A 26,160-nucleotide genomic window follows, 5' to 3' on the forward strand; every position below is an offset into this window, starting at 1 on the left:
AGTAGAGAGAGATGAATATTCATTACCTTAACGAGCGGGCACCCGTGATAACCCGGCCACTGCTGGAAGTCAGCGTCTATGGCTATGTGCGCTATAAGAGAAATGAATATTCATTGCCAGTGCAGTAAATATTTATTTCTCTTTAGCAGCGGGCACAGGCTTTAGCAGCAGTTGCCGGCTCCAGCCTTCTGTGACCCGCAGCTCCGCCTCTCCCCCTCCCCCGACGTCATCTGGGACAGTGACTCGTGTATAACCTGAACGGGGCCTTTTCAGCACAAAAAAGTGCTGAAAAACTCAGCTTATACACAAGTATATTGTAATTCCTTTACCTCTGTATTTTTTGTAAAATCTGTTTTAGATTATTGCATATTAAAGGTACTGTATTATAGATTATGATTCAATTCAGCAGATAACGTTATTAGTTTATTAACACGATCTACAATACAATAAATATGCAATAACCTAAAGAAGGTTTAAGAAATAAAAACGTATTAGTAATGTGATTGCATCTGTGTTTTTCCTACATAAAAACCCATATTCTTGTTTAATTATACTACATGTCTTTTTTGTTTGTTCAGAACGGAGTCGGTGTCCACTTTGGTGGATTCGGTATAAGATGGAGTGACTCAGACTCCTAAAATATATAATAAGATGGGTACAGTAGTACAATGCAGTTTATACTGTAAAGGTTTTCATAATTTGGGAAGGTTATGAGATGTCCTATATGTCTCTTCTATTTCTGATTTAAGGATCTCGGCTTTTAGTTGAGAAGAATCTGTGCTGCACTTTATGTACATGCTCAGTAGTGAGGCAGTGCTGTGGAGTCACAGTTGTAAAAGCTGGGAGTCCGCAAAATTGAGGAGTTGGGAGTCGGAGGTTTTGCTTACCGACTCCACAGCCCTGGTTATACCACCTGGATTTACATTGTTTTAGAATATTTTATTGAATTTAGCATGATACATTTTGGCAGTGTGTTTTAAAAACAATTTACAGACTGCCACAGACTTTAAATGTCCGGGTGGTCTACATTTTACTTTGCAGTGAAGTCTGAAAGCATCATTGCAGAGAAAGAATCGGCTCCATATCGTGCAACTGGCTTTCAAACACAGCTAGACAACTTCCCATAAAAAAGCCAGAGAATGTTTATTACCATTTTTGTCTTCCTAACCACTGTATGAGCGCTGTGTATACACTGTAGGAAGCACTGGGGCAGGATGGAGATGGGGCAGGATTGGAGACATTGGGGGCAGGATTGGAGACATTGGGGACAGGATGGGAGACATTGGGGACAGGATGGGAGACACTGGGGGCAGGATTGGAGACACTGGGGGCAGGATTGGAGACACTGGGGGCAGGATTGGAGACACTGGGGGCAGGATTGGAGACACTGGGGGCAGGATTGGAGACACTGGGAGCAGGATTGGAGACACTGGGAGCAGGATTGGAGACACTGGGGGCAGGATTGGAGACACTGGGGGCAGGATTGGAGACACTGGGAGCAGGATAGAGACATTGGGGCAGGATTGGGGGCAGGGTGGAGATGGGGCAGGATTGGATACAGGGGGCAGGATTGGAGATACAGGGGGCAGTATGGCAGACAAGGGGCAGGACGGCAGACAAGGGGCAGGACGGCATACACGGGGGGCATGATTGGAGACAAAGGGGGCAGGATGAAAGACACAAGGGGCATGATTGGAAACAGGGCAAAATGGAGACATGGGGCAGGATTGGAGACACAGGGGGCAGGATTGGAGACACAGGGGGCAGGATTGGAGACACAGGGGGCAGGATTGGAGACACAGGGGGCAGGATAGATACGATGGAGACAGATGGGGAGATCATATAGGGTACAATGGATGGTCACTTTGTGGTGGTAATATGTGGTCTGGTCATGGTGCGGTGGTATTTGTTCCTTGTATGTGATATTATTCGGTCACTGTGGTAGTAATAAATAGTCTGGTCCTGGTGTGGCGGTATTTGTTCCTTGTATGTGGTATTAATTATAGGTCACTATGTGGTGGTAATATTTTGTCTGGTCATGGTGCGGTGGTATTTGTCCATTGTATGTGATATTAATGGTCATTTTAAAAACTGAAAAATAAATACAAATGTACCTAAATTGTATTGCATATTTTAACAAATATTTAATAGGTTACAGTAGAGTAGAGCTCGGCCAAAAGTGTCTACAGTGTGGTGATGGCGGCTTAAAAAATATTTTGGCGAAAAAAAAAATCTGCCTGCTGTGTGTGTGATCTGGTGATGGGAACTGTTAATGTGTGATTGGAAAACTCCACTTCTCACCAGAGGGCGGTGGGGCTGGGGTGGAGCCTGGGCGGAGTCTTACAGGGGCCCCCGAAATTCCTAGTGGCAGCCCTGCCTCTGCCCATATGCTGCAGCAGTTCAGGAATGTGCGGAGTGCGGACACTGGACAGTGTGGAATGGATGGATTCTCTTGGTCTGGCCTGCCCTGCCTGCTCCAGGTAAGAGTACTACCAGAGCTAAGCAGGACTGAGGGACGGGGACCGAGGAGCAGGCATGATTTTGGGGGGCTCCTGGGAGGGGGTGAACTTAACATGGCAGTCATGATTTTGGGCGGGCTCCGTCCTGGGGGAGAACTGCAGCATGATGTCCTGGCTGCTCATGAATGGGGGGCCCCTGGCCTGGGGAGAAGGGAAGCATGGCCTTGGCTGCTCATGAATGGGGGGGCCTCTGGGGAGATGCTTGGCTGCTCATGAAAGGGAAGGCTCATGGGGGGGAGAAGAAACATGAATCGGGCGGCCCACATAAGAGGAGAAGCAGCATAAACTGGGGGGGCCACATGGGGAGAAGCAGCATAAACTGGGGGGGCCACATAGGGCGAGAAGCACTATGCCAAAAGTAGACCGCATATGGGGGGAGAGCATTATGAAACAAGGGGAAATGGGGTGCCTATATAAATTACTTATCTATATGTTTTCATAACTCTGTTGCCCTATGAAGGACTGGGGGGGGTGGAGGGCTCGAAAAACTTCTTGCACAGGGGCCCACTACAGTCTGTGTCCACCCCTGAGAGAGATAGAGAGATTTTCGCCTCTACCAGAATGGCGTTTAGGGTTAAAATGCATGACAGGAAAGATTTTCCGGGCATGTGCATTTTAAAATAGCGGTTCCGCCGCTGAAAAAAACGTTCCTTTGTCTGTCTACTCCAGACGGCGGACGCTAAAATTCAAACGGATCGGTCAAAAAATGGATGCAACGGATGACCATCAGTCATAATCCGCTGCTAATGCAAATCAATGGGGAAAAAAATGGCGGATTTTGACTGATGTCAAACACCTGAAGTGTGAAAGAGGCCTAAGCATGTGACTTGTGAAGATAATTGCTTGCACCAGAAATTTTTAGGGGCTTCATCGGAAAAGGGGTGAATATGTATGTACATGCGAATTTTTAGTTATTTGATCCCATAAATTTAATTTATGCCTATATTCTTCTCAATTCACTTCACCAACTTAGACTATCACACACAAATCGTAACTACAAAAATAGACACTTCATTTTTTTTTACCTTAACACCCCTTTCCCCAGAACACAAAAATTATTTGGAAAAGCAAACGGAAATTTTTTTTTTTTTACCAATTGTTAAGACTGCAAATATGAAATAAGCCCAAATTGTACCTGGTGAGAAAAAGGGCAAAATGGTCTTTCACTTTTTAAATCGAATTTTATTTTTTGTTTAGCTTTTAATCTGTGAGCGTTTCTTTTTTTTCTTCTCCATCTTTAGAATTTATCCTCTTAAGATATTAGAGATCACTGGTTTGCGCAATACTCTTACCAAGTAGTAGTATGTCATCATCAAAATAATAAATAATAATATAAGGAATGACTCAAATTTCTGTAGATTTACCTGTAGGACTTATGTAGCTCTGCAACTTTGACCTCAAGATCCTTCGTCTGATTGGGACTCAGTTTAAACTCGCTGACATATTCTGTGCCATGAAGATCTTCATCATAATCTCCCACTTCGGACTGGACAGTGTATGAACCCAAAAGGGCAAGAGTAGCAAAAGAGCAAGGCAAGCGCCCAGCGAGTATATCTTTACGAAGCTGTAGGCAAAGATAATACCTGTAAAAGTGCAAAGTACCAAAGTCAGAAAATATGCATCATGGTGTTCATTTATCAGGACAGCAAAGACAAGTCCTATCCCATGCATAAAGTAACAGAGTCAATAAGATCTCACAAATGTATATAAAAGTAGACTGGTGTGAATCAACACAAATTACTTATCTCTGTGATTACAGACAGTGAAATTATGCAAAACATACTGTACATGCTATGGCCACCATTTTTTTGCCATTTTAAGCAAAAGTAATTAAAACATTTAAAAAAAACAGTAATTTTGCCAATGTAAAATAAATTATCATTGTATTTGTATCGTAAGCTCCTAGAAAAAATGTACATTTTAAATTGAAGTCTAATCCTAAAGTCAAAATTTCCTCCTGTTTGTCCACGGTTTTTGCTAACCCTAATCTATTTGTGCATGGACATTAATGAAGCAAAGAGCAGTAATCTTTTTCCAGAAAAAAGTACTACAACAGAGATAGACGTCATTAAGCGAGAACCTGTCACCAGGTTCTCCCAATGTAACATGTTCTCTGTAGAAACATGCATAAAGCTCCTTTACATAAACTGGGATGGCTCACATCACATATGTCAAACTCTGACCCTCGAGCCAAATCTGGCCTGTGGGTCCCCAACTATATTTGATCCGCAATGCAGGGTGAACCACCCGCCTGCCATTGTACTTTCAACTATATCGGCATTCTAGATGCCAATACAGTTGAAAGCGATGGAGGTGGGAGCGTCACATGACGCTACCTCTCCCATCATTCCCCCTCTGCATCTGACGTCTCAGCACAGCAGACCCGATAATGTCATTACAACACGTCCACTGTACCGATATGTGCAGAGGATCTGAAGACACGATGAACAGACCAAAGCAGCAGGGGGGGGGGAACGGGTAGAGGTGAGTATTTTACTTTTTTTTTTTTTTTTTTTTTTTTAATGTGGGGTCTATTACACTGTATGGAGCACTATGTGGTGCCATCTTACTGTATAGGGCACTCTGTGGAGCCACTATTCTGTACGGATCACTATGTGGAGCTACTATACTGTATGGATCACTTTGTGGGGCCATTATACTGTATGAAGCACCATGTGGAGCCATTATATTGTATGAAGAGCTATATGGAGCCATTATATTGTATGAAGCACTATATGGGTCATTATACTGTATGGAGCACTATGTGGGGCCATTTTACTGTATGAAGCAGTATGTGGGTCATTATATTGTATGGAGCACAATGTGGGGTCATTATACTTTATGGAAGGCAATGTATTCTTTTTCAAGGGGATTGAGGGAGAGGGGTACAGTTGGGTAATCATATGGTGCATGTGGAGGGTAATGTGGAGGAATCAAACTGTTTGGGGGCACTTTTGTTTGCATCATACTGTATTATTCAAGGTTTTTGTTATCCTTTGTTACTACATTTTTAAATTAGGCCATTGGGCCATATGTTTTTTTAACTGCTCTTACATAACATAATATCAGTCCAATATTTTATTCTAAGATCTTTTAATTAAAATTTACTTTGTTTGTGGGACAAACCCTTTAAGTTTGTTTCGATATGAAAAAGTCTGCTATATTTGATAAGGAAAAATTTCCTCAATTGTAGACTTTTTTTTTTTTTCTTAAACATATCAAGGGTGACCCGCAACTTTATCCAAGTCTTTAATTTTTGGCCCTCATAACGTATTTATTTTTATAACTGTCCTTCAGTGTTTGCTAATGAACACCAAATGCTATTATGATGTGATGGGCGTCTCTTGATCATGCTCAACACTCCTCAGTCTTTAATTAACATGGATGACATCTTCCAGACCATCAGCACAGCTTGTATAAAGCTTGCTCTTGCATAGATACAATCTAGTCCTGTGCAGGCACAATTTGATCTTTCCTATTAAGGGCAGAGCAACTTTTTCATCTGTGCATGAGTAGAACGGTCTGCATGGATGATGTAGGAAACGTTATCCACATCAATAAAAACCAAAGAGGTGGCAATTGCAAGGACACAGTCCGGACATGTCTCCTGAGCTGTTCCGTGCTCCTTATATATAGTACAGAACAATTCTAAAAACACATTTTATGAGGTTTTCAAGGCTACTGGGTTTGTAGGAATGTTGATAAGGACAGCCAAAAGGTGGTGGCAAGGGATTACATAGGAAATACCTGGTGATTGGTTCCTTTTAAAGTAAATAGAAACTTTTAATGTAACCTGGTATCTGTCAAAAAATATGTCACAGGATTTATGACTCATATGATCGCAATTATGGACACTAATGTCATCAGGAGCAAATTAGGTTGGAAGTACACTGGAAGCATGTCACTGCACTTGGAAGAAGCAGGGCAGGGGTTAACGGGAATAGGTAATCAGAAAAATACCTTTTACTTTAATAAGGTTTTTATGTCAAATTTACTTTTTTAATTATGGCAATGAACCATCTTTCCCATTATCACATTTTTTTTTCTTTTATGATCTTGAAATTTTCACACTGGGCAGTGGGGCTTTAAGTTTTACCTTCTTATTTCAGAAAACCACACATGTACATTAGTCACAATGTACAGATTCCGACCCGATCTTTTGTATTGAAGCATCAAATAAGCGTGTGCAAAGGTCACTGTCAAGACATCACCTATTGTGAAAGGCAGATCCTGAATTATCAGCTGTGTCTACATGTTTTACCAGTCATGGTAATTCTGCCTCCGAAAAGGAAACTGCTGGAAAATTTCTAAAGTGACAGGAAGTATGAGTCTAAAGGGGCATTTACCCTGCAAGATAGTTGTGAACGAGCTTTGATAACGCTTGTTTTATAATCATCTTGCTCACTAATCGGGTGAAATGATTTTTTTTGCGTAGCATAAAACATTCGTTACCGGTGGCATATCATCCTATGTAAACAGGACTGCCAAGAAAAATGGTATCCTATGCACACTGAGCCATCCAGTATAGATGTCCAAGTGCATTTTTTGCTCTGGCTTACCTGTGTAAACGAGCATTCAAACGACCGCTTATCAAAAAGTAAAAAATTTCTAGGGGCATGGGCTAGCACAGCATGAAGTAGGAAGCAGCACAGAGAACTCCTGCTGAGATTTATAGTTTTTATCCTGATCTCTGCTCTGAAACAGTTATCTAACACATCAGGATGAAGTGGGAGAGTTCCTGGAGGCTATGGATCAAATCTAACTGAGCGGGCAGGCAGAAAGACCCGAAAAAGGCAGAAGGATCCTGGGGCCACGGTAAGCACTCAGAATCAAGATGGTGCCGATGCCAAGGCAGGGCTGCACAAGCTGATGCAGCCCTTGCAAAGAGGCTTGAAGTGGCTGCTAAAAATTGGAGCGATTTGCTCGCTTGGAGAATGAGGCTGCTAATATGCTGCAAGCTGTCAGCTTGCTAAGTAACCCTGCTGATGATGAACAAGTGCACTAGAAGAGAGAGTGGGCACAAATCAGAATGACACTGCCAATGTTAAGAGGATCCAGGAGAGGTCAGTCCAGCGTATTTCTGTATTAATTGCTAAAACAGACCACTTTGAAAATAGCCTGAGATGGAATAATTTGAGAATAATAGGGATTCCTGAAAAACCAGAAGGGAACACACCCACTGAATTCACTGAAAACTGGCTTAAAAACAAATTTGGCGCAGAAGTCATGTCTGCACTGTGTGCAGTGGAGAGAGCCCACTGAATCCCTTCCAGACCCCTGCCACCGGGTCACCCTCCTACATCAATGCTGGCAAAAATTCGGTACTATAAGGACCGAGACACTATACTGAGGAAGGCCAAAGATATGACTGATCTCTCTATTAACGGACATGAGATCTCAATCTTTCCATATTATTCACCTGAGGTGCAAAAAAGTAGGCTTAAAAAAGCCCAGACTCTAGCTACACGGACGTTATTGCGAAAAGCTGAGAGGAAAAGAGCCTTTCAGGGAATCACTTTTTTTGAAAGTGAAAGAGTGGGGCACTTACTAACTCTTGTTACTGCAGCACAAAGGGACTCATCCCATATTTCTAAGCTTCACTCTTAAAATGGGGATTGGGCAGAGTCTACGGGAGAGATTCTGCTTTCATTTTATGAGACACTATACTCTTCAAAGGTTAGACCTCTGGAAGGAGAAAATTCAAATTTCTTAGAAATGGCCAGGTTTCCCACATTATCTGAAGATGAGAGGAGGGCGCTGGATGATCCCCTGTCACTGGAGGAACTAGAAAATGCTCTATCTTCTATGCTGGGTGGAAAAGTTCCAGGCGTAGATGGCCTTCCTGCGGAGGTGTATAAACGTTTTAACAAGGCATTATTCCCAACTTTGGTACAGCTATACAACCACTGTCTTGCAGAAAGTACATTACCACCATCCATGAAAGAGGCATTCATTAATTATCCCTAAAAAAGGGAAAGATCCTCAGCTTCCTGAGTCATATAGACCTATTTCTCTATTGACGGTTGATATAAAAATATTGGCTAAAATATTAGCTTATATAGGTTGTCAGAAATTATGTCTAAAGTGACATATTAAGACCAAACTGACTTTATGGCCAGCAAATCCACAGCAATTAATTTGCTGCGCCTCTTTTTGAATATGCAGCTCCCAGCGGATAACACTGGCCATAGAGTGGTGCTGTCGTCGTCGTTGGATGCAACAAAGGCCTTTGACAGCATAGAGTGGAGCTTTCTCTGGGAGGTTTTGAAGAAAAAGGGGTTCGGACCCACGTTTATATCATGGGTGCAGTTGCTGTACTCTTCCCCTACCGATAAAATCAAAGCAAACGGTGAACTGTCTGAAAGCTTCAGATTATATAGAGGCACAAGACAGGGGTGTCCTCTGTCCCCATTGTTGTTTGCCATCGCAAGAGAACCCCTAGCGGCAGTAGTGAAGAATTCTTTTGAAGTTAGAGGTTTCAGTATAGGAATATAGAAGAGAAGATCACGTTATATGCGGATGACATTCTGTCGTTTCGGAGAGACTATGGTAGATCCATGACTAGTGTAATGGATATACTTAAAACAGTTTGGGCGGTTGTCAGGTCAGACTATTAACTGGGATAAATCTGTACTATTATCCTTAGATGGCCCGGTAGACCGTTCAGACATTCAGCATAGCCAAATAGAGGTGGTTTCCCAGTTCAAATACTTGGGAGTTGGTAATAGCGTCCCCTCTCAGAGAGATTACGAAAAACAGAATTTACTGCCTCTTCTAGACAAAATTAAGTGCAAAATAACGGCATAGTGTGAACTCCAACTCTCTGTGGTGGGCAGGTTAATTATTATTAAGATGGTGTTAACGCTTCAGATTTGATATATTCTACATAAGGCTCCCATTTGGCTCCCACTATCTAGATTACGTAAGATAAACACGCTTTTCAGAGATTTGATCTGGTGTAAAGGGCAGTCCACAAGACTAGAAACTTTGCAGAGACCAAAAGATGATGGTGGCCTGGCACTGCCCAATGCATGGTTATATTTTGTCGGCTCAATGCCAACATATGAAGGGATGGAAAGAAAGTGACACGGGCAGTCCGGTCTGTAAAATTATTCAAAATGCTGTGGGACGGAGTCCCTTGTGGAATGTTTAGAGGCAGGCAGGCTTGTGGGTCTCTCAGTATACCCTACATTGGACTTAATTTCCAAGGTTTGGCTTAAAATCAAACAAATAAGAGGTCGAACACTTATCAATGCACACACCTATCTGGAGTAATGACTTACTCTCAAAATTTGCCAAACTGAGTTCGGGAACTGGAAGAATATGGGTATTCAGTATGTTCACCAGGTGGTCGGCAATGAGGGGCTTAAGTCCTTTGACTGTCTGCAAAAGAGTTCCATCTACCAGATAGTTGCTTCTTTCAATACATTTAACTCAAACACGCCTATAGAGCCCAATGTAAAGTGAAAGATGTTAAAACTCAGAGAGATGTGGTATTGGACACTATTTGCTCAGAGGGAGCTATGAAGGGGGTAATATCTAGTGTCTATGGTGACCTTCTCTTGTCTTCCTTAAGAAATTCCCTCTGTTGGCTACACAGAAATGGGAGACGGAGATTGGTGTTATTACAGATGATGAGTGGGCTTCGGTGCTGGAATACATGCCCAATCTTTTGCTTAGTGAGCCCAAATGACTCTCACAACTCTATGTCATTCACAGAGTATACAGATCACCTGAAATGTTTAAAATGGGTCTTAGAAATGATTTTGGATGCCCAAGGTGCGCCCAACATGAAGCAGGAATATTGCACATGTTATGGTTCTGCCCGTGTCTGCACTCATACTGAGGAGCAGATTTGGGCCATATAGAATCAGCCTATGGATGCGTGGTGTCTAGTAATCCTCTCGTCTGTATACTGGGATATGTAGATCAACTGTGTACTGTTGAGACTGGAAACATTGGCCATTATACATTAATGACGCTTTATGCTGACACTACAATAAAACAAAATTTTATTTTCTTATTGCATCTCTTGGAGCGTTGTGGTTATTTACTTTTTTTTTTCTAAACAAAAAAAAAAAAAAAAGCCCCATTGGTCAATGTGAAAATGATAAGAGAAAAGATTTTACTAATTTTGTGCTTTAATAAAGATCACTATACTGAGGGAAAAACAAAACTATGCCAAAATGTCTTTTAAAAAATACAGTATAAGCAGCACAAAAATCCTGATTTTAGCAAGTTATTTTTAATGACCCATTACCTTTACGTTAACTGACATCAATTATAATATTGCACTGTGGCACTTACTTGCAGTCGTTTAAATGGGGTTGCCCAGGTGTCCGTGTGACTTAAGACTTATAAATCCTCACATCACGCACTGCGAGAGTTGACAGGATTCTCCAGTGCCGACAGCAACACTGGGCGGTCATGGGACCCCCGTATGCGATATGCATATTTCCAGCTACATGTTGACTAGAAATGTGTGGTCTTGCTCAATTCACTTGCATGGAGGAGGTCACGCTTATCAAGTCGGAATGTGGCCAGGAGTATGCATATCGCATACTTCCAATCACACGACCTCCTGCTCCTCGCGCCAGTAAATCCTGACAGTGCACTGTAGGGATTCAAAATAAACTATTGTTGGGGGCGTGGCTATGTAGCGGCGGCGGAAGGACGCACTGAGACAGAGCTCCTGGAATCCTGAAACTATCCGCTCAGTGGACCCTCACCACCGCGCTTCACCTGCCTCTCTTCAGACCCCCCCGGATTCCGGGCACTCCTGGACCCCCGCGGGAGAGCGCTGCTGGGCTTCTGTGTGCTGGTGGCAGTTGAAAGCTGGAGCGCCCGGCAGGCCTGCACGAGGCGGCGGCCATCTTTGAAGCACACGCGCTGCCTGTGAGAGACGCGGTGCTGGTCCCCATTGCTGCCGCGCCGACGGGTGGTGAGCATACATCCTGAAAGATTTGTGGAGGACAAGCGGTGAGTGCCCTTAAAGATTGGGCCCCGCATTCCTCCTCTTCCCTACGTCACCTAGCCTGCTGGTGCTATTACTTTAAGGGCCTGGGTCCCTTCCTGGCTGCTGGCTTTGTGGGGCGCTGTGGTCTTCCCTCCCCGGGTTATAAGGGCCCTTGTTTGCTGCTCGGAGCCAGACATTGTCTCCCTACGTGGCCCTACAGATCTGTGTCACCTTTGGGGCTCTGCTGCCACTGTATGATAGCCCTGCTATGCCTATAATAGAGGACCCCAGCGTGTACGGTTTTCAGTATCCGGCTGTGCCATATTGCTATTAAAATGAGTCGCTCTAAGGGATCAGGAGCGGCTGAAAGAGTATGCTAGAATAGATTATTCTGACGTCTCAAGACCACTTAAAAATAACCCCTCAAAGGCTCAGCGTTAAAGCCGCTCTTCTGGAGGCGAGTGAGCAAGAGGAGTTAACCCTTAAACAGGCGTCTGAACAACAGATGCAGGCCATCTCCTTAACCAGGACATCTCTGACTGAGAAGATAGAGGACGTGTACACTGAGGTGGGGTGTCTCCGACAAGATATGCAAGCCATGAGGGGCCGCATTACGGAGGTGGAGACACGGGTGTCCAAGGTAGAGGATACCATCACACCTATGGAAGCCAAATTAACGAAAGTGGCAGGCTCTATGAATGCATGGAGGCAAAAAGCAGATGATCTGGAGAACAGAATGCGTCGGAATAATATCCGAATTATTGGGCTCCCAGAACGTTCGGAGGGACAATACCCGGAGCAATTTCTGGAAGATTGGCTCAAAACTACTCTGGGAGACAAATTCTCCCCAACATTTGCGGTGGTGCGGGCCCACAGAGTCCCCACTAGGTCTCTTCCTCCTGGAGCCCCACCTAGACCTTTTCTGGCACGTCTCCTTAACTGCAGGGACAGGGATGTGGCTCTGCGTTTAGCACGGCAAAAAAGCCCCATCAAGTTCAACAACGCCACAATCTCGATTTTCCCAGACTTCTCCATGGAACTTCAGAAACAATGGGCACAGTTAATGGAGGTCAAAGAGAGTCTCCGGGAGAGGGAGGTTATGTACTCGATTTATCCGGCCTGGCTTCGGGTGGTCCATGAGGGTTCCACCCTGTTTTTTACGGATCCAGTGGAGGCGACTGAGTGGCTACGGTCCCACAAAGGGTCTGCTGCAAAGGAATCCTAGTGCCTATATTTCTAGTCAATACCTTTGCATTAATTGTCTGATTGGAGCTCTGTCCTCAAGCGTCCAATTACCAACAATACCGGACACTGTGCTCAGTGATGGTATCCCCTTGTTTGCTTCATGATGGGAGTATAAGACTTTGCTCCCATATTGTTTGTTGTTTATTTACTTTGTTTTTTCTCTATAGTGGTTTTATATGTTTTTTTTAGGTAAGATTCGCAGCCAACGACAATTTTCGTCTTTAGGTGATGTCTCTAAATTTTACCTGGGTAATGATGTGCCCCATATTCAGCGGAGTACAACATGGGGTCTGAGTTGATATGTATGACATGGAATGTGAGGGGTATAAAAAGCTCCCCGGAAAAGGATTAAGGTTTATTCGCAGGTCAGACATTATCACCCTCACATTGTGGCCTTGGTGGAGACACACCTGACCAGGGAGACCGTTCGGTGTGCAGAAACCTTGGGTACAATGGTCTGTTCATGCATTCCACACCAGCTACTCGAGAGGGGTTTCACTGTTGGTACATAGAGACGATAGATGGGAAGCCAGAGAGACTCGGAGGGATCCTGAAGGTCGCTTTGTTTTTGTGCATGCACTGATAAATACCAGGGAATATGTAATCCTGTGTCTATAACCCCCCCTCCGGCTAGTGTGTCCCTTCTTCAGAAGGCAATGAGTTTTGCCCTGGATTATCCAGATGCGGATGTTATTTGTATGGGAGATTTCAATATGGTTATGAACAACTGCCTTGATAGATTGAGATTGGATGATGGAACGACGGGGGGGGGCCTCTTCGCTGACTACAACTTCGCTGTCCCTGTTTATGGGGGAGGGCAGGTGGCTGGATTTGTGGAGGATGCGTCACCCTGAGTTAAGAGAATATCCCTGTCACTCGTCCACTAAACGCTCTTTGTCGCGCATAGATTACATATTCAGTTCCAGCGGTCTGGCGATTTGGGTGGATAACATAGAGCATGGCACTAGGGGGATCTCAGATCATAGCCCGGTCATTCTTAAACTTAAATATGGACAATTAAACAATGGGATAGTTTGGAAATTGAATACTTTCTGGTTAAAGTTAATAGTGTCCCCCGATAGAACGATCGATCAATTGCATTGTTTCATTGCGTCTCATCCGGAACCTCAAGATATTAATTTATTTTGGGATGCCCTTAAGGCATATTTGAGGGGTTGTCTGTCCTCCACGATCTCTTATATAAAGCGGGTAACCTAAAGGGAGGATGAGGAAATGGAGCGGCGATTGAAAGACTCAGAGGCTACATATATATCTAACCAAACTAGTGGCAACAGGATTGAGTGGTTGGCTGCCCAGAGGTTATACGCCCAGCACCACTACAGATTCGTAAGGCAGATAGTTTAGTGGTTCATCGACCTAGGAGATACTTGATTGTTTTTATGACTATTACAGGTCATTATATGAATCTAAAAGTGACTTCGATAATTTGGGGGTGCTAGGACTAATTGTCAGATGTGACATTCCCTACAATAGATCCTGAACAGCAAGCCCTTATGGACGCTGCGTTCACTGCGGAAGAGATAGAAAATGCTATAACGGACATGGCTTCTGGGAAGGCCCCTGGACCAGATGGGATCACCATTGAATTGTATAGGAAATAACGGGATATGCTGATACCACTCCTGGTGAAGGCATTCCGGGGAATTTGGGAAGGGAAGTCTATGCCTGATTCTTTTTATGAGGCTAATATCATAATGCTTAGGAAGGAGGGAAAGGATCCCCTGGAATGTGGATCTTACCGTCCTATTTTATTAGTAAATGTGGACTATAAAATTTTTACCAAGATCCTAGCTATCAGGCTGAATTCAATTATATTGAATCTTGTACATCCTGATCAAACGGGTTTCATGCCTGGTAAGAGCACTTCCATTAATATCAGACGGGTCCAGTCAATAGTCCAATATAGCTCCCTAATACCCGACAACAAATGGGCAATGGCATCGTTAGATGCCGCCAAGGCTATTGACTCTCTTGAGTGGCCTTTCCTCTCCGCATGCTTGCAAAGATATGGCTTTGGTGATAAATGTATAAAATGGATCAAAATATTATACATGAAACCCAAAGCCCGTATCATAGTAAATAACTCTATATCTGAGTCTTTTCCATTACATAGGGGGACTCGTCAAGGGTGCCCTCTTCGCTCTTCCAATTGAGGCACTGGCAATGCGTATAAGGTCTTCCCCTGGCATTAAAGGAATAGATGTAGCGGGTCGGGTGGACACTATAGGTCTATATGCTGATATGGTGGTATTCATGGATGAAGCGGAAGAAACTTTGCCGCAAGTGATAGCCCTTATAGATGGATTCAGCAAATATTCAGGCTTATATATAAATTGGGAGAAGTCGGCTCTGTTACCCCTTTCTTATGCCCTGATGCCGCAGCTAGAGGCGCTCTCCTCACTGTCTATTGTATCTAATTTTAAATATCTGGGTGTCTACATATCCCGTGACAGTGCGTTTGATTCACAACTTAATATCCACCCACTGCTGGAACTAGTTAAAGTTAAATTTGCATCCTGGAGCAAACTTCCGTTGCCTGTAGCCGGGCGCATTAACCTGATTAAAATGCTATTACTTCCCAAGCTTAGCTACTCCCTTCAGCACAGTGCTGTGATGGTGCCCAAATCCTTCTTTGTGAATCTCAACTCCCAGATCACGTCTTTTATATGGGGGAAAACTAAGCCCAAACTTAAACTGACCTCCTTACAAAGACCTAAAAAGGGAGTTGGAGCGGCGCTACCAGATTTTTTCCTGTAGTATTTGGCTGGGCAAGCTAAAGCTTTAAGTAACTGGATGCCAGGTAGCTATATTCCCAACTCTGAAAGTCACCTGCTTCACGCTGCACAGAGTGATTGCCCATTGGGTTTCCTTGAGTTAAGGTACTGTCACACTTAGCGATGCACCAGCGATCCCGACCAGCGATATGACGCGGTCAGGATTGCTGGTGCATCGCTAAGTGGTCGCTAGTGAGCTGCCACACAGGCAGATCTCACCAGCAACATTGCAGGGGTTGGGGGTCGCTACTTACCTGTCAGATGAGGCGATCCTGACGTCCTCCTGCCCGCGTCCATGCGTCGCTCGTCTCCACAGCAGGAAGCTGACGACGAGAAACGGTCCAGGACGTTCTCGCGCGATCAGCGATAACCAGAGGGGGGGCGGTCGGAGGTAAGTATCAGACACAGCGATATCGCTAGCAATATCGCTGCTGCGTCACAAAACCAGTGACGTTATAGCGATATCGCTTAGTGTGACAGGCCCTTTAGAGAGGACTAATACCCCTCGTCTGCTGCCCTTGCTCCGACTGGCACGATTAACATGGAGGCAAATCAAGAAGGTGACTGGGTTTAAAGATTTTATAGCTGAAATGCCCTTGTGGAATAATGATTATTTTCCGGAATTGCTAAACCACCCGTCCACCGAATTTTGGATTCAGCATGACGTCTCTTCGATGGGAGACTTATATGATCAGGGGACCTTAAAGTCTTTTGAACAATTACAGGTCACGCATGATATCCCAAGATCCCAATTTTTTCGCTATTTACAACTGAGATCAGCTCTTCAATCGCATGTGAGATGTAAGGGTGTAGGCCGTACTATTTCATCTCTACCTCTGATAGGAATCCTTAAATCGCAGGGCCCTCAGCATCTCATCTCCTCTTTATATACATACATGCTGTCAGCGGGAGCAGAATCTGCCATAAGTTCTATCAAGAGAATGTGGGAGCGGCTCATCCCTAATACGCAAGAAGAGGAGTGGGAGGAGATTTTGGAATCTCCGATTGGAGTATCACCATCTATTAACAACAGAATGATACAATTATATATAAGTAATCAGTCGTACTTGACTCCGACACGACTTTTTAGGATGGGTCGATTCCAATCATCAGAATGTTTACGGTGCCACTCTTCAGACACAGATTTTATTCATATGGTTTGGCAGTGTCCCACATTACTGGAAAGAGGTGACATCATTACTATCATCCCTAGTACAAGCCCCGATCCCTCTAGAGTCGCTGGTCTGCTTGCTTGGGGTATGGGATGAGGAGAACTGGGATCGATAAATGGGGTCTTCCTGCGTGAGACATTATTTGTGGCACGGAAGGTACTAGCACTACGGTGGATGGGAACTTTGTGCCCCTCCCTTAGAATTTGGATTGACTTGGTGAATTCAATTGTTCCATATGAGCGCACGTTATACCAAAATAAGGGATGCACGGGTAAATTTGAAAAGATTTGGGGGAGGTGGAACTCCTCATCTTACCCTGCAAGGTTGAGACATCACATATGAGATAATATGCTGTAGGACACTATGCTGCGAATTAGGAGATATTAGTCGTAGTTTAGTTTAGGAATTTCTGATTAGATTTCATTATCCGAATAGTATGTTGAAGGCTTGTGAGATTTGATCGATATACATGTTTTATAATATTAGACACAAATGCCTCAGTGACATCTTACGTGTCACAGAAAGGGAGATATATTGTGCTCCCCCTAAGAGAAGAGACACCCACTCCAACAAATATGCATGCAAGAGAAAATCTGAGTCAACAGGTGAATGAAGTAAAAAATCTTACAATCTTTATTCAAATATGTAGAAAAACATCATATCAAAAAGTATGGTAAATAAAATGACAGCACCACGAGGTAGACACAGCTCAACCCAGGGTAATGCCCACTCCCAAATGCCTTATATAGCAAAGAATACATGTGGTATATGCATAAGTAAATAGATAGCAAGTGCAGTTATAAGCCAACATGTCAAAGAATAATGCCCAGAGAAACACCATGGGATACAGATGGCTAGGACTTCCCTTGAGAAAGCGTGGTCTCTTCACGCGAAAGGCGCGTTGGGCTTTCCCTCACCTGGCCCTGGGGTCATCCCGCTCCTGCCTACACCTTGGTAAGATATCGCGTTACATATGCTGCTCTCATGCGATCGCTATCCATCTGTATCCCATGGTGTTTCTCTGGGCATTATTCTTTGACATGTTGGCTTATAACTGCACTTGCGATCTATTTACTTATGCATATACCGCATGTATTCTTTGCTATATAAGGCATTTGGGAGTGGGTATTACCCTGGGTTGAGCTGTGTCTACCTCATGGTGCTGTCATTTTATTTACCATACTTTTTGATATGATGTTTTTCTACATATTTGAATAAAGATTGTAAGATTTTTTACTTCATTCACCTGTTGACTCAGATTTTCTCTTGCATGCTTTATAATATATAGCCAACGGTCCTTTGCGCATGCTTGGAAGGTTATGTTCATGCTATCAAGTATTTAAAAAAAAAAAAAAAAAAAAAAAGTGCGCAATTTTTCGGCTCTACAAGTCATGGCCAAAAGTTTAGAGAATGACAAATATTATATTTTCACATGATCTGCTGCCCTCTGGTTTTTATGTGTGTTTGTCAGATGTTTTTATCACATACAGAAATATAATTGCAATCATATTATGAGTAGCAAAAGGTTATATTGACAGTTAGAATGAGTTAATGCAGCAAGTCAATATTTGCAGTGTTGATCCTTCTTCTTCAGGACCTCAGCAATTCTCCCTGGCATGCTCTCAATCAACTTCTGGATCAAATCCTGACTGTTAGCAGTCCATTCTTGCAAAATCAATGCTTTTATTTTGTCTGAATTTGAAGGTTTTTGTTTGTCCACCCGTCTCTTGATGATTGACCACAAGTTCTCAATGGGATTAAGATCTGGGGAGTTTCCAGACCATGGTCCCAAAATCTCTATGTTTTGTTCCCTGAGCCATTTAGTTATCACCTTTGCTTTATGGCAAGGTGCTCCATCATGTTGAAAAAGGCATTGTTGATCGCCAAACTGCTCTTGGACGGTTGGGAGAAGTTGCTCTTGGAGGACATTCTGGTACCATTCTTTATTCATGGCTGTGTTTTTAGGCAAGACTGAGAGAGAGCCCATTCCCTTGGTTGAGAAGCAACCCCACACATGAATGGTTTCAGGATGCTTGACAGTTGGCATGAGACAAGACTGGTGGTAGCGCTCACCTGGTCTTCTCCGAATAAGCCGTTTGCCAGATCACCCGAACAATCGAAAAGGGGATTCATCAGAGAAAATGACTTTACCCCAGTCCTCAGGAGTCCACTCCCTGTACCTCTTGCAGAATATCAGTCTGTCCATGATGTTTTTTCTGGAGAGAAGTGGCTTCTTTGCTGCCCTCCTTGAGACCAGGCCTTGCTCCAAGAGTCTCCACCTCACAGTGAGTGCAGATGCACTCACACCTGCCTGCTGCCATTCCTGAGCAAGCTCTGCACTGCTGGTAGCCCGATCCCGCAGCTGAAACACTTAAGAGACCGTCCTGGTGCTTGCTGGTCTTTCTTGGGTGCCCTGGAGCCTTTTTGGCAACAAGGGAACCTCTCTCCTTGAAGTTCTTGATGATGCGATAGATTGTTGACTGAGGTGCAATCTTTCTAGCTGTGATACTCTTCCCTGTTAGGCCATTTTTGTGCAGTGCAATGATGACTGCACGTGTTTCTTTAGAGATAACCATGGTTAACAGAAGAGAAACAATGATGCCAAGCACCAGCCTCCTTTTAAAGTGTCCAGTGGTGTCATTCTTACTTAATCATGACAGATTGATCTCCAGCCCTGTCCTCATCAACACCCACACCTGTGTTAATGGAGCAATCACTGAAACGATGTTAGCTGGTCCTTTTAAGGCAGGGCTGCAAAGATGTTGAAATGTGTTTTGGCGGATAAAGTTCATTTTCTAGGCAAATATTGACTTTGAAAGTAATTGCTGTTAAGCTGATCACTCTTTATAACATTCTGGAGTATATGCAAATTGCCATTAGAAAACATGAAGCAGTAGACTTTGTAAAAATTAATATTTGTGTCATTCTCTAAACTTTTGGCCATGACTGTATTTTATAATGGATGGAAACATGTATGATCTGTAAAAAATGCTTATTGTCATAGGCCAATTGTATGTTGTACATCTTTTATGTCCTGAAGTTCAATAAACGAATTTAAAAAAAACAAACAAAAAAAAAAAACTATTGTTGGAGCTCAGCATATGACAACAGCATAAGAGACTTTACCTTGTTATATCTTCTGTCAGCTGAGCAGGGTCAGGAGGATAAAATTTTACATTAAAGGTGAAATCCCATGGAGCTCCTATAAATGAACCAGAAATTACAAATTACAAATAGGGAACAAAAAAAAAATAAAATTAACATTGAACCTTTTAGTACTAAAGATGTGACATCTTGCTGAAGCTAAATCAAGAGCTAAAAGGAAAGCAGTATTTTAAAACCCAGACTCACAGCGCTAAATGATACCAAAGTAGTGAGGAGGCACAACCCTCTTGTCCTTAGTTTCTGCAAGGGTGAGGGCGAAGCTGTACGTGACAAGTTTTCTTGGATACCAAACCAACCTCTTTCCCAGGATGTAAAACCATTTATTCATACATTTCTAGAAATAACGGATAAGGAATAGTACAAAGAAGCTTTCTAAGAAAAGACGCCCCAGAATTATTGTATTGAGAATAATTAGTTGTTCCCGAAAAAAAGTCAGAAGTGCTGAATGATTCTCTACATTCAAGATGCAGTAATCTCCCCTTGATTGATTGGACATGATCCACTATTAACCCTCAACTGGTGAGGTGGAGTTTTTGTCACGCAACTGGTGATGTGAGGTTCCCTATACCCTACAGTTTAGAAATCTCTTATTTTTACAGAAAATGCAAAGATCACGTTTGTTTTAATCGTTTTCTTATTGGCGATTGATTACACATGAGTATAACAAATTTTTGACATCCACAAGTATCGAAAAACGTAATACTTTGATGATTCAATCCGAGGACATTATGAAACATGACTTTCAGGATAATGTAAATGAAAATCACAAAAATTTTCCAAAAAAAACAAGTGAATATAAGTATTAACATGAAAATTGAAAACACCACAAGCCGTTCAAGAGAAAAACAAAAGGAATATTGTCTTTTTTGGTTTGCATGAAATTAGTCATTTTTTACAGTCAACGCAAAATTTGAAAATGTGTAAAAAAGAATTGCATGAATGGTGATGTGCTGTTCAGCAAGGCCAAGACAGCACTTAGCGACAGCTAGCTCTGTTATGCATGACCAGAAGAAAGAGACCTTGCCGACATCCTGTTGACAAAGAAATGGATGGAAGCTAGTGAGACAGGTATCCTCATACCAGCATTTTTCAATGAATGGCAGCCTAACCAAAATTCCCTGGGGTGTGGCAAACCCCACCTCACCAGTTGAGGGTTAAGTTTATAGACTTAGTTTATACGCTTTAGCTGAATACCTGCTCTGTGCGATTCTGAGAGGAAACAGATCATTGTTTAAAGAGCAGTTAAGTGTGCTAAACTGCTGTGGGTTTTGGCCACTGACTGCAATTGCAGCCTAATGACTTTTCCGTTTTTTTCTGCACTTAACCCATGATCGGTGGACATCTCAATTTGGAGTAAAGACCCCTTCACTCATAGCGAGATCGCTAAAGCGTCACCGATTTTGTGACGCAACAGCGATCTCGCTACATGTAACACTTACCTCTGACCTGGCTCCCCGCTGGCTATCGCTGATCGCGCGAGAACGGGATGGTCCATTTCTCGTTGACGGCTTCCTGCTGGCGCCGACGAGCGGCTCCATGAACGCGGGCGGAAGACGTCACCCTCGCTGCGTGTGACAGGTAAGTATCGACCGCCGTCTGCTGCTGCATCGCTAGTGAGATTTGCCTGTTTGGCAGCTCACTAGCGACCATACAGCGATGCACCAGCGATCCTGACCGGGTCGTATCGTTGTCGGGATCGCTGGTGCACCTCTAAATGTATCGGGACCTTAATGCGCAAGATCGGTGATATGAAATGCTTCATTCATTGTAAATGGAAAAAGAGGAGTGAAGTTCTCTTCTATGTTACAATACATTTTAGAGCCCTGTTTACAATGATATGTGGGGATGCAAACAGTTAAACTCCACCAATCCTCGATACTTAGCAACTTTGCTGTAAAATCAAGGATTTTTTTGCTTGAACAAAGGCAAAAATGCAGTAACAAGTATCAAACCAAGCGATGCGATACCTACTCGCGGCCACTTGGATACAACACAGGCTTCTCAATGCAGCGGTGAGATTACAGAGTGGCATGCAGTCAGAAAAACATCCTATGATGTGCTGCTCAAGTCACCTGACTGCTGCAGCCAATCACTGGCAGTGGCTGACCTGCTATTGATGGAACAATTAAATCTCTACTACCGGCATCAGCGCAGACCACAGAGTGGCCAGATGGTGTCAGTAGGTGAGTACCACATAATCATTTCTTTTAACACTTCAGAGTCTAGTGAGCATTTTTTTTGCTTGAACAACTCCTCTAAAAAGGCAAAGTTAGCATGATTTGAATCCCCAAACTTTTTATATGCATGTTTAGCTCTTTTAAATACATGACCAGCAATATCTTCACATGGCCATTCCTTTCTCCATTCCTGAGAAATCAGCATTTGAATAGATATGCAAATGATGCTGTAGCTCTGAAGTCTCGGTCACTCCAGATCTATTGCCTCCACAGAGCTACCTCCCTGGGCTAGGCTGACTGCTACTTTGTCTGAAGTCACACAACATAGAGGCCATCAGTCAAGCAAACGGAAGTGACACTGGGCAGGAGTCACAGAGGATTTACATCTACAGCCTCATATGCATATCAATTCAGACACTGATTTCTCAGTAATTGAGAAACAGACTGGCAAAGGTATTTCTAAACTTGTCTTTGAATGCGGTACATGTGTATATAAATAGTCTGGGGTTGAAATCCTTCTGACAGATTCCCTTTAAAGTGAACCTGTGAGCAGGATTGTGCTCATTAAACTAACAGACAATGTCAGGTTGGCGCCGTTATACTGATTAAATAAATTTGTTTTGTGGTTATTGTTTAATCTTTATTTACTGATCCCTCACTGACCTGCCCTCTATTTTACATACTGAATATAATGTTTGAGAAAAAAAAAAAAAAAAATCACATTCAGCAGTCAGGTGCCTGCGCTGTAGCATGATCGCATCTATAATATCCATTTTATTTAGTGATATCAATTTCTTTAGAAAAAAAAAAAAAAACTCAAAATGGCTCCAGCTGTATCTGCGCAGTAGCATCTATCAGCAATCCGATAGGTGCAACTGCGCAGGTACCGCCGGCACCATCTTGGTGTAGATTTTCCTCTAGCAAAATGGCTAGAAGGATTAAAAATAAGGAAGATATAGAAGTGGTGAAAAAAAAAATAGTGTAATTTGTAAAGAGGCCCCTATCATTTTCATTATTCCAGCAATAAAGCTGTATGAGTTTTTTTTTTTTTTTAAATCACTACCATTTTGGGGAACATATGTTGGTTTGATCACTTTTCATTACCTAACAAGATGGCAGCAATGGGGAAATTCATGAAGCCCCCGGCTACAATGGCAAACCATCAGAACGCTATGATCGCGTTGCAGTGAGGCTGATGGATACTTGAAGTGACACTCCATCCATATTGCAGACATTAAAAGCCGCTGTCAGAGATGGGCAGTAGCATGTAGGAGTTAAACAGCTGAGACTAAATTTCTAAATAGAGATTATACTCCAGAAAGGTTGAGGTGGTGTAGGATAAACTGGAATGATTTAACTTTCATTTTCCAAAAATTCCTCCATTCTGGTCTGTGCTTCTTCTGTTTATTCTTCTTTAAACTCCCTAGGGGGCTGTCCCCTAAAGATTTACCTTAGAGGATTCCAAGCAAAGCTCTCTGTATATTTAGTTTTATCATATGTCTGCATAAGGTGTTACTTAACATGTCAGGGAAAGTGTCGATGGGCATGGGGATCGGAATGATTGAGAGTTGTGTATGAAGCTGGATGTATTGAGTGTATGGATAAGATTCTTTAGTTCTTCATTCTTTTCTATGCAACCACACAATATCAAATCGAGAGTCAGACGTATGTTATTGACATTATCGTTTCAACTCAGGTTGAAAGGTTTAAATGAGCTCCCATCTTATTGAACTATCTTCAGTGGACATTGATGATAATACATCATTTGTAGGATTACAATGGATACTATATTAATAAATGAAAAAAATCCTTTTACATAAAATAAAAAACAAAACAAAACACAGCAGAGATAGGAGCAAGCACAAGTCGCTGCTGTTACATAATACCGGTTGTGTAACACCATCAGCATCCACAATGTGTGGAACAGGTTCAGCTCCTGAGTCATCACCTGACGTGATGCACATCAATATCACATGCTGAGGAGTTAACAAGTATTTAATTTTATAAAGAAAAATAGGGATATAAATAGATGGGCATTACAGAAGCAGTAACATTTCATCCAGAGGGTAAATTGACTGGCGCTATAGGACTCACCCTTTACCAGATACACTTGACCTTTTTCAGGAGACTAAGGGCTTTTGGAACATTTAGGGTATATGCACATTGAGTGTTTGGACCAGGGCTGTGGAGTCAGGAGTCTCTTCTATTCCTGATGTAAGGATCTCGGCTTTTAGTTTAGATGAATCTGTGCTGCACTTTATGGACATGCTCAGTAGTGAGGCGGTGCTGGTACTGCACCTTATGTACATGCTCAGTAGTGAGGTGGTACTGGTGATTCACCTTATGTACGTGCTCAGTAGTGAGGCAGTGCTGTTGCTGCACCTTATGTACATGCTCAGTAGGGAGGCAGTGCTGGTGCTGCACCTTATGTACATGCTCAGTAGTGAGGCGGTACTGGTGCTGCACCTTATGTACATGCTCAGTAGTGAGACAGTGCTGGTGCTGCACCTTATGGACATGCTCAGTAGTGAGGCGGTGCTATTGCTGCACTTTATGCACATGCTCAGTAGTGAGGCAGTGCTGTTGCTGCACCTTATATACATGCTCAGTAGTGAGGCAGTGCTGATGCTGCACCTTATAGTGAGGCAGTGCTGGTGCTGCACCTTATGCACATGCTCAGTAGCCAGGCAGGGCTGGTGCTGCACCTTATGTACATGCTCAGTAGTGAGGCGGTACTGGTGCTGCACCTTATGTACATGCTCAGTAGTGAGACAGTGCTGGTGCTGCACCTTATGTACATGCTCAGTAGTGAGAGTGATGGGGTGCTACGCCAGATGACCTGGCCCCCACAGTCACCAGACCTGAACCCAATCGAGATGGTTTGGGGTGAGCTGGACTGTAGACTAAAGGCAAAACGGCCAACAAGTGCTAAGCATCTCTGAGAACTCCTTCAAGACTGTTGGAAGACCATTTCCAGTTACAACCCCTGAAGCACATCAAGAGCATGCCAAGAGTGTGCAAAGCAGTAATCAAAGCAAAAGGTGGCTACTTTGATGAACCTAGAATATAAGACATATTTTCAGTTGTTTCACACTTTTTTGTTAATTATATAATTCCACATGTGTTAATTCATAGATTTGATGCCTTCAGAGTTAATCTACAATTTTCATAGTCATGAAAATAAAGAAAACTCTTTGAATGAGAAGGCGTGTCCAAACTTTTGGTCTGTACTGTGAGAAGGTCCTGTGAACTGATGAAACAAAGATTGAGTTGTTTGGTCATACAAAAAGGCGTTATGCATGCGCTGTATTGTTGACCGATGGACAGTGACACCATCTGCAGCAAGATGATGCTGCAGGTCTTTGGAGGTGGTCTGTGGATTGTCCTTGACTGTTCTCACCATTCTTCTTCTCTGCCTTTCTGATATTTTTCTTGGCCTGCCACTTCTGGGCTTAACAAGAACTGTACCTGTATTCTTCCATTTCCTTACTATGTTCCTCACAGTGGAAACTGACTGGTTAAATCTCTGAGACAACTTTTTGTATCCTTCCCCTGAAAAGCTATGTTGAATAATCTTTGTTTTCAGATCATTTGAGAGTTGTTTTGAGGAGCCCATGATGCCACTCTTCATAGGAGAATCAAATAGGAGAACTACTTGCAAGTGGCCACTTTAAATACCTTTTCTCATGATTTGATACACCTGGCTATGAAGTTCAAAGCTCAATGAGGTTACAAAACCAATTTAGTGCTTCAGGAAGTCAGTAAAAAGTAGTTAGGAGTGTTAAAATCAAGAAAATGATAAGGGTGCCCATACTTTTGCACCGGTCAAATTTTGTTTAAATGCAGATTGCACACTTTCTGTTAGTACAATAAACCTCATTTGAATCCAGAAATATAACTGAGTCCATCAGTTATTAGATATATGAAACTGAAATACCTGTTGCAAAAACCAAAATTGTTATAAAGAAAAAAGGTCAACATTAATAGGGGTGCCCAAACTTTTACATATGACTGTATGTATCTCTATAGCATTCACTGCTGTTGTACAGTACCATTCTTTGCAATGGTAAAACCAAAAACGCTGTGCACATGCTGCAGATTTTTCAACGCGGATTTGCTGCGGGTTACAAT

The 26,160-nt window shown here is 42.9% G+C and overlaps 1 protein-coding gene across 11 annotated transcripts in view; it reads right to left on the minus strand.

Annotated features, from left to right (window-relative positions):
• The window catches only part of LOC141076171 (protein 4.1-like), a 382,293-nt gene that overhangs the window by 117,206 nt on the left and 238,927 nt on the right, over nucleotides 1-26,160 (minus strand). For all 11 annotated transcript variants that reach the window (XM_073563556.1, XM_073563577.1, XM_073563527.1 and 8 more), the window contains exons 6-7: nucleotides 19,814-19,889; nucleotides 3,884-4,102 (exon numbers count right to left, since the gene is read on the minus strand). In XM_073563556.1, coding sequence (XP_073419657.1) covers nucleotides 3,884-4,102; nucleotides 19,814-19,889 — 295 coding nt within the window. The remainder of the gene's footprint in view (nucleotides 1-3,883; nucleotides 4,103-19,813; nucleotides 19,890-26,160) is intronic.

This window comes from Dendrobates tinctorius, unplaced genomic scaffold, assembly GCF_039654945.1.
Source record: "Dendrobates tinctorius isolate UK_male_01 unplaced genomic scaffold, ASM3965494v1 ptg000015l, whole genome shotgun sequence".
Lineage (NCBI taxonomy): Eukaryota > Metazoa > Chordata > Amphibia > Anura > Dendrobatidae > Dendrobates > Dendrobates tinctorius.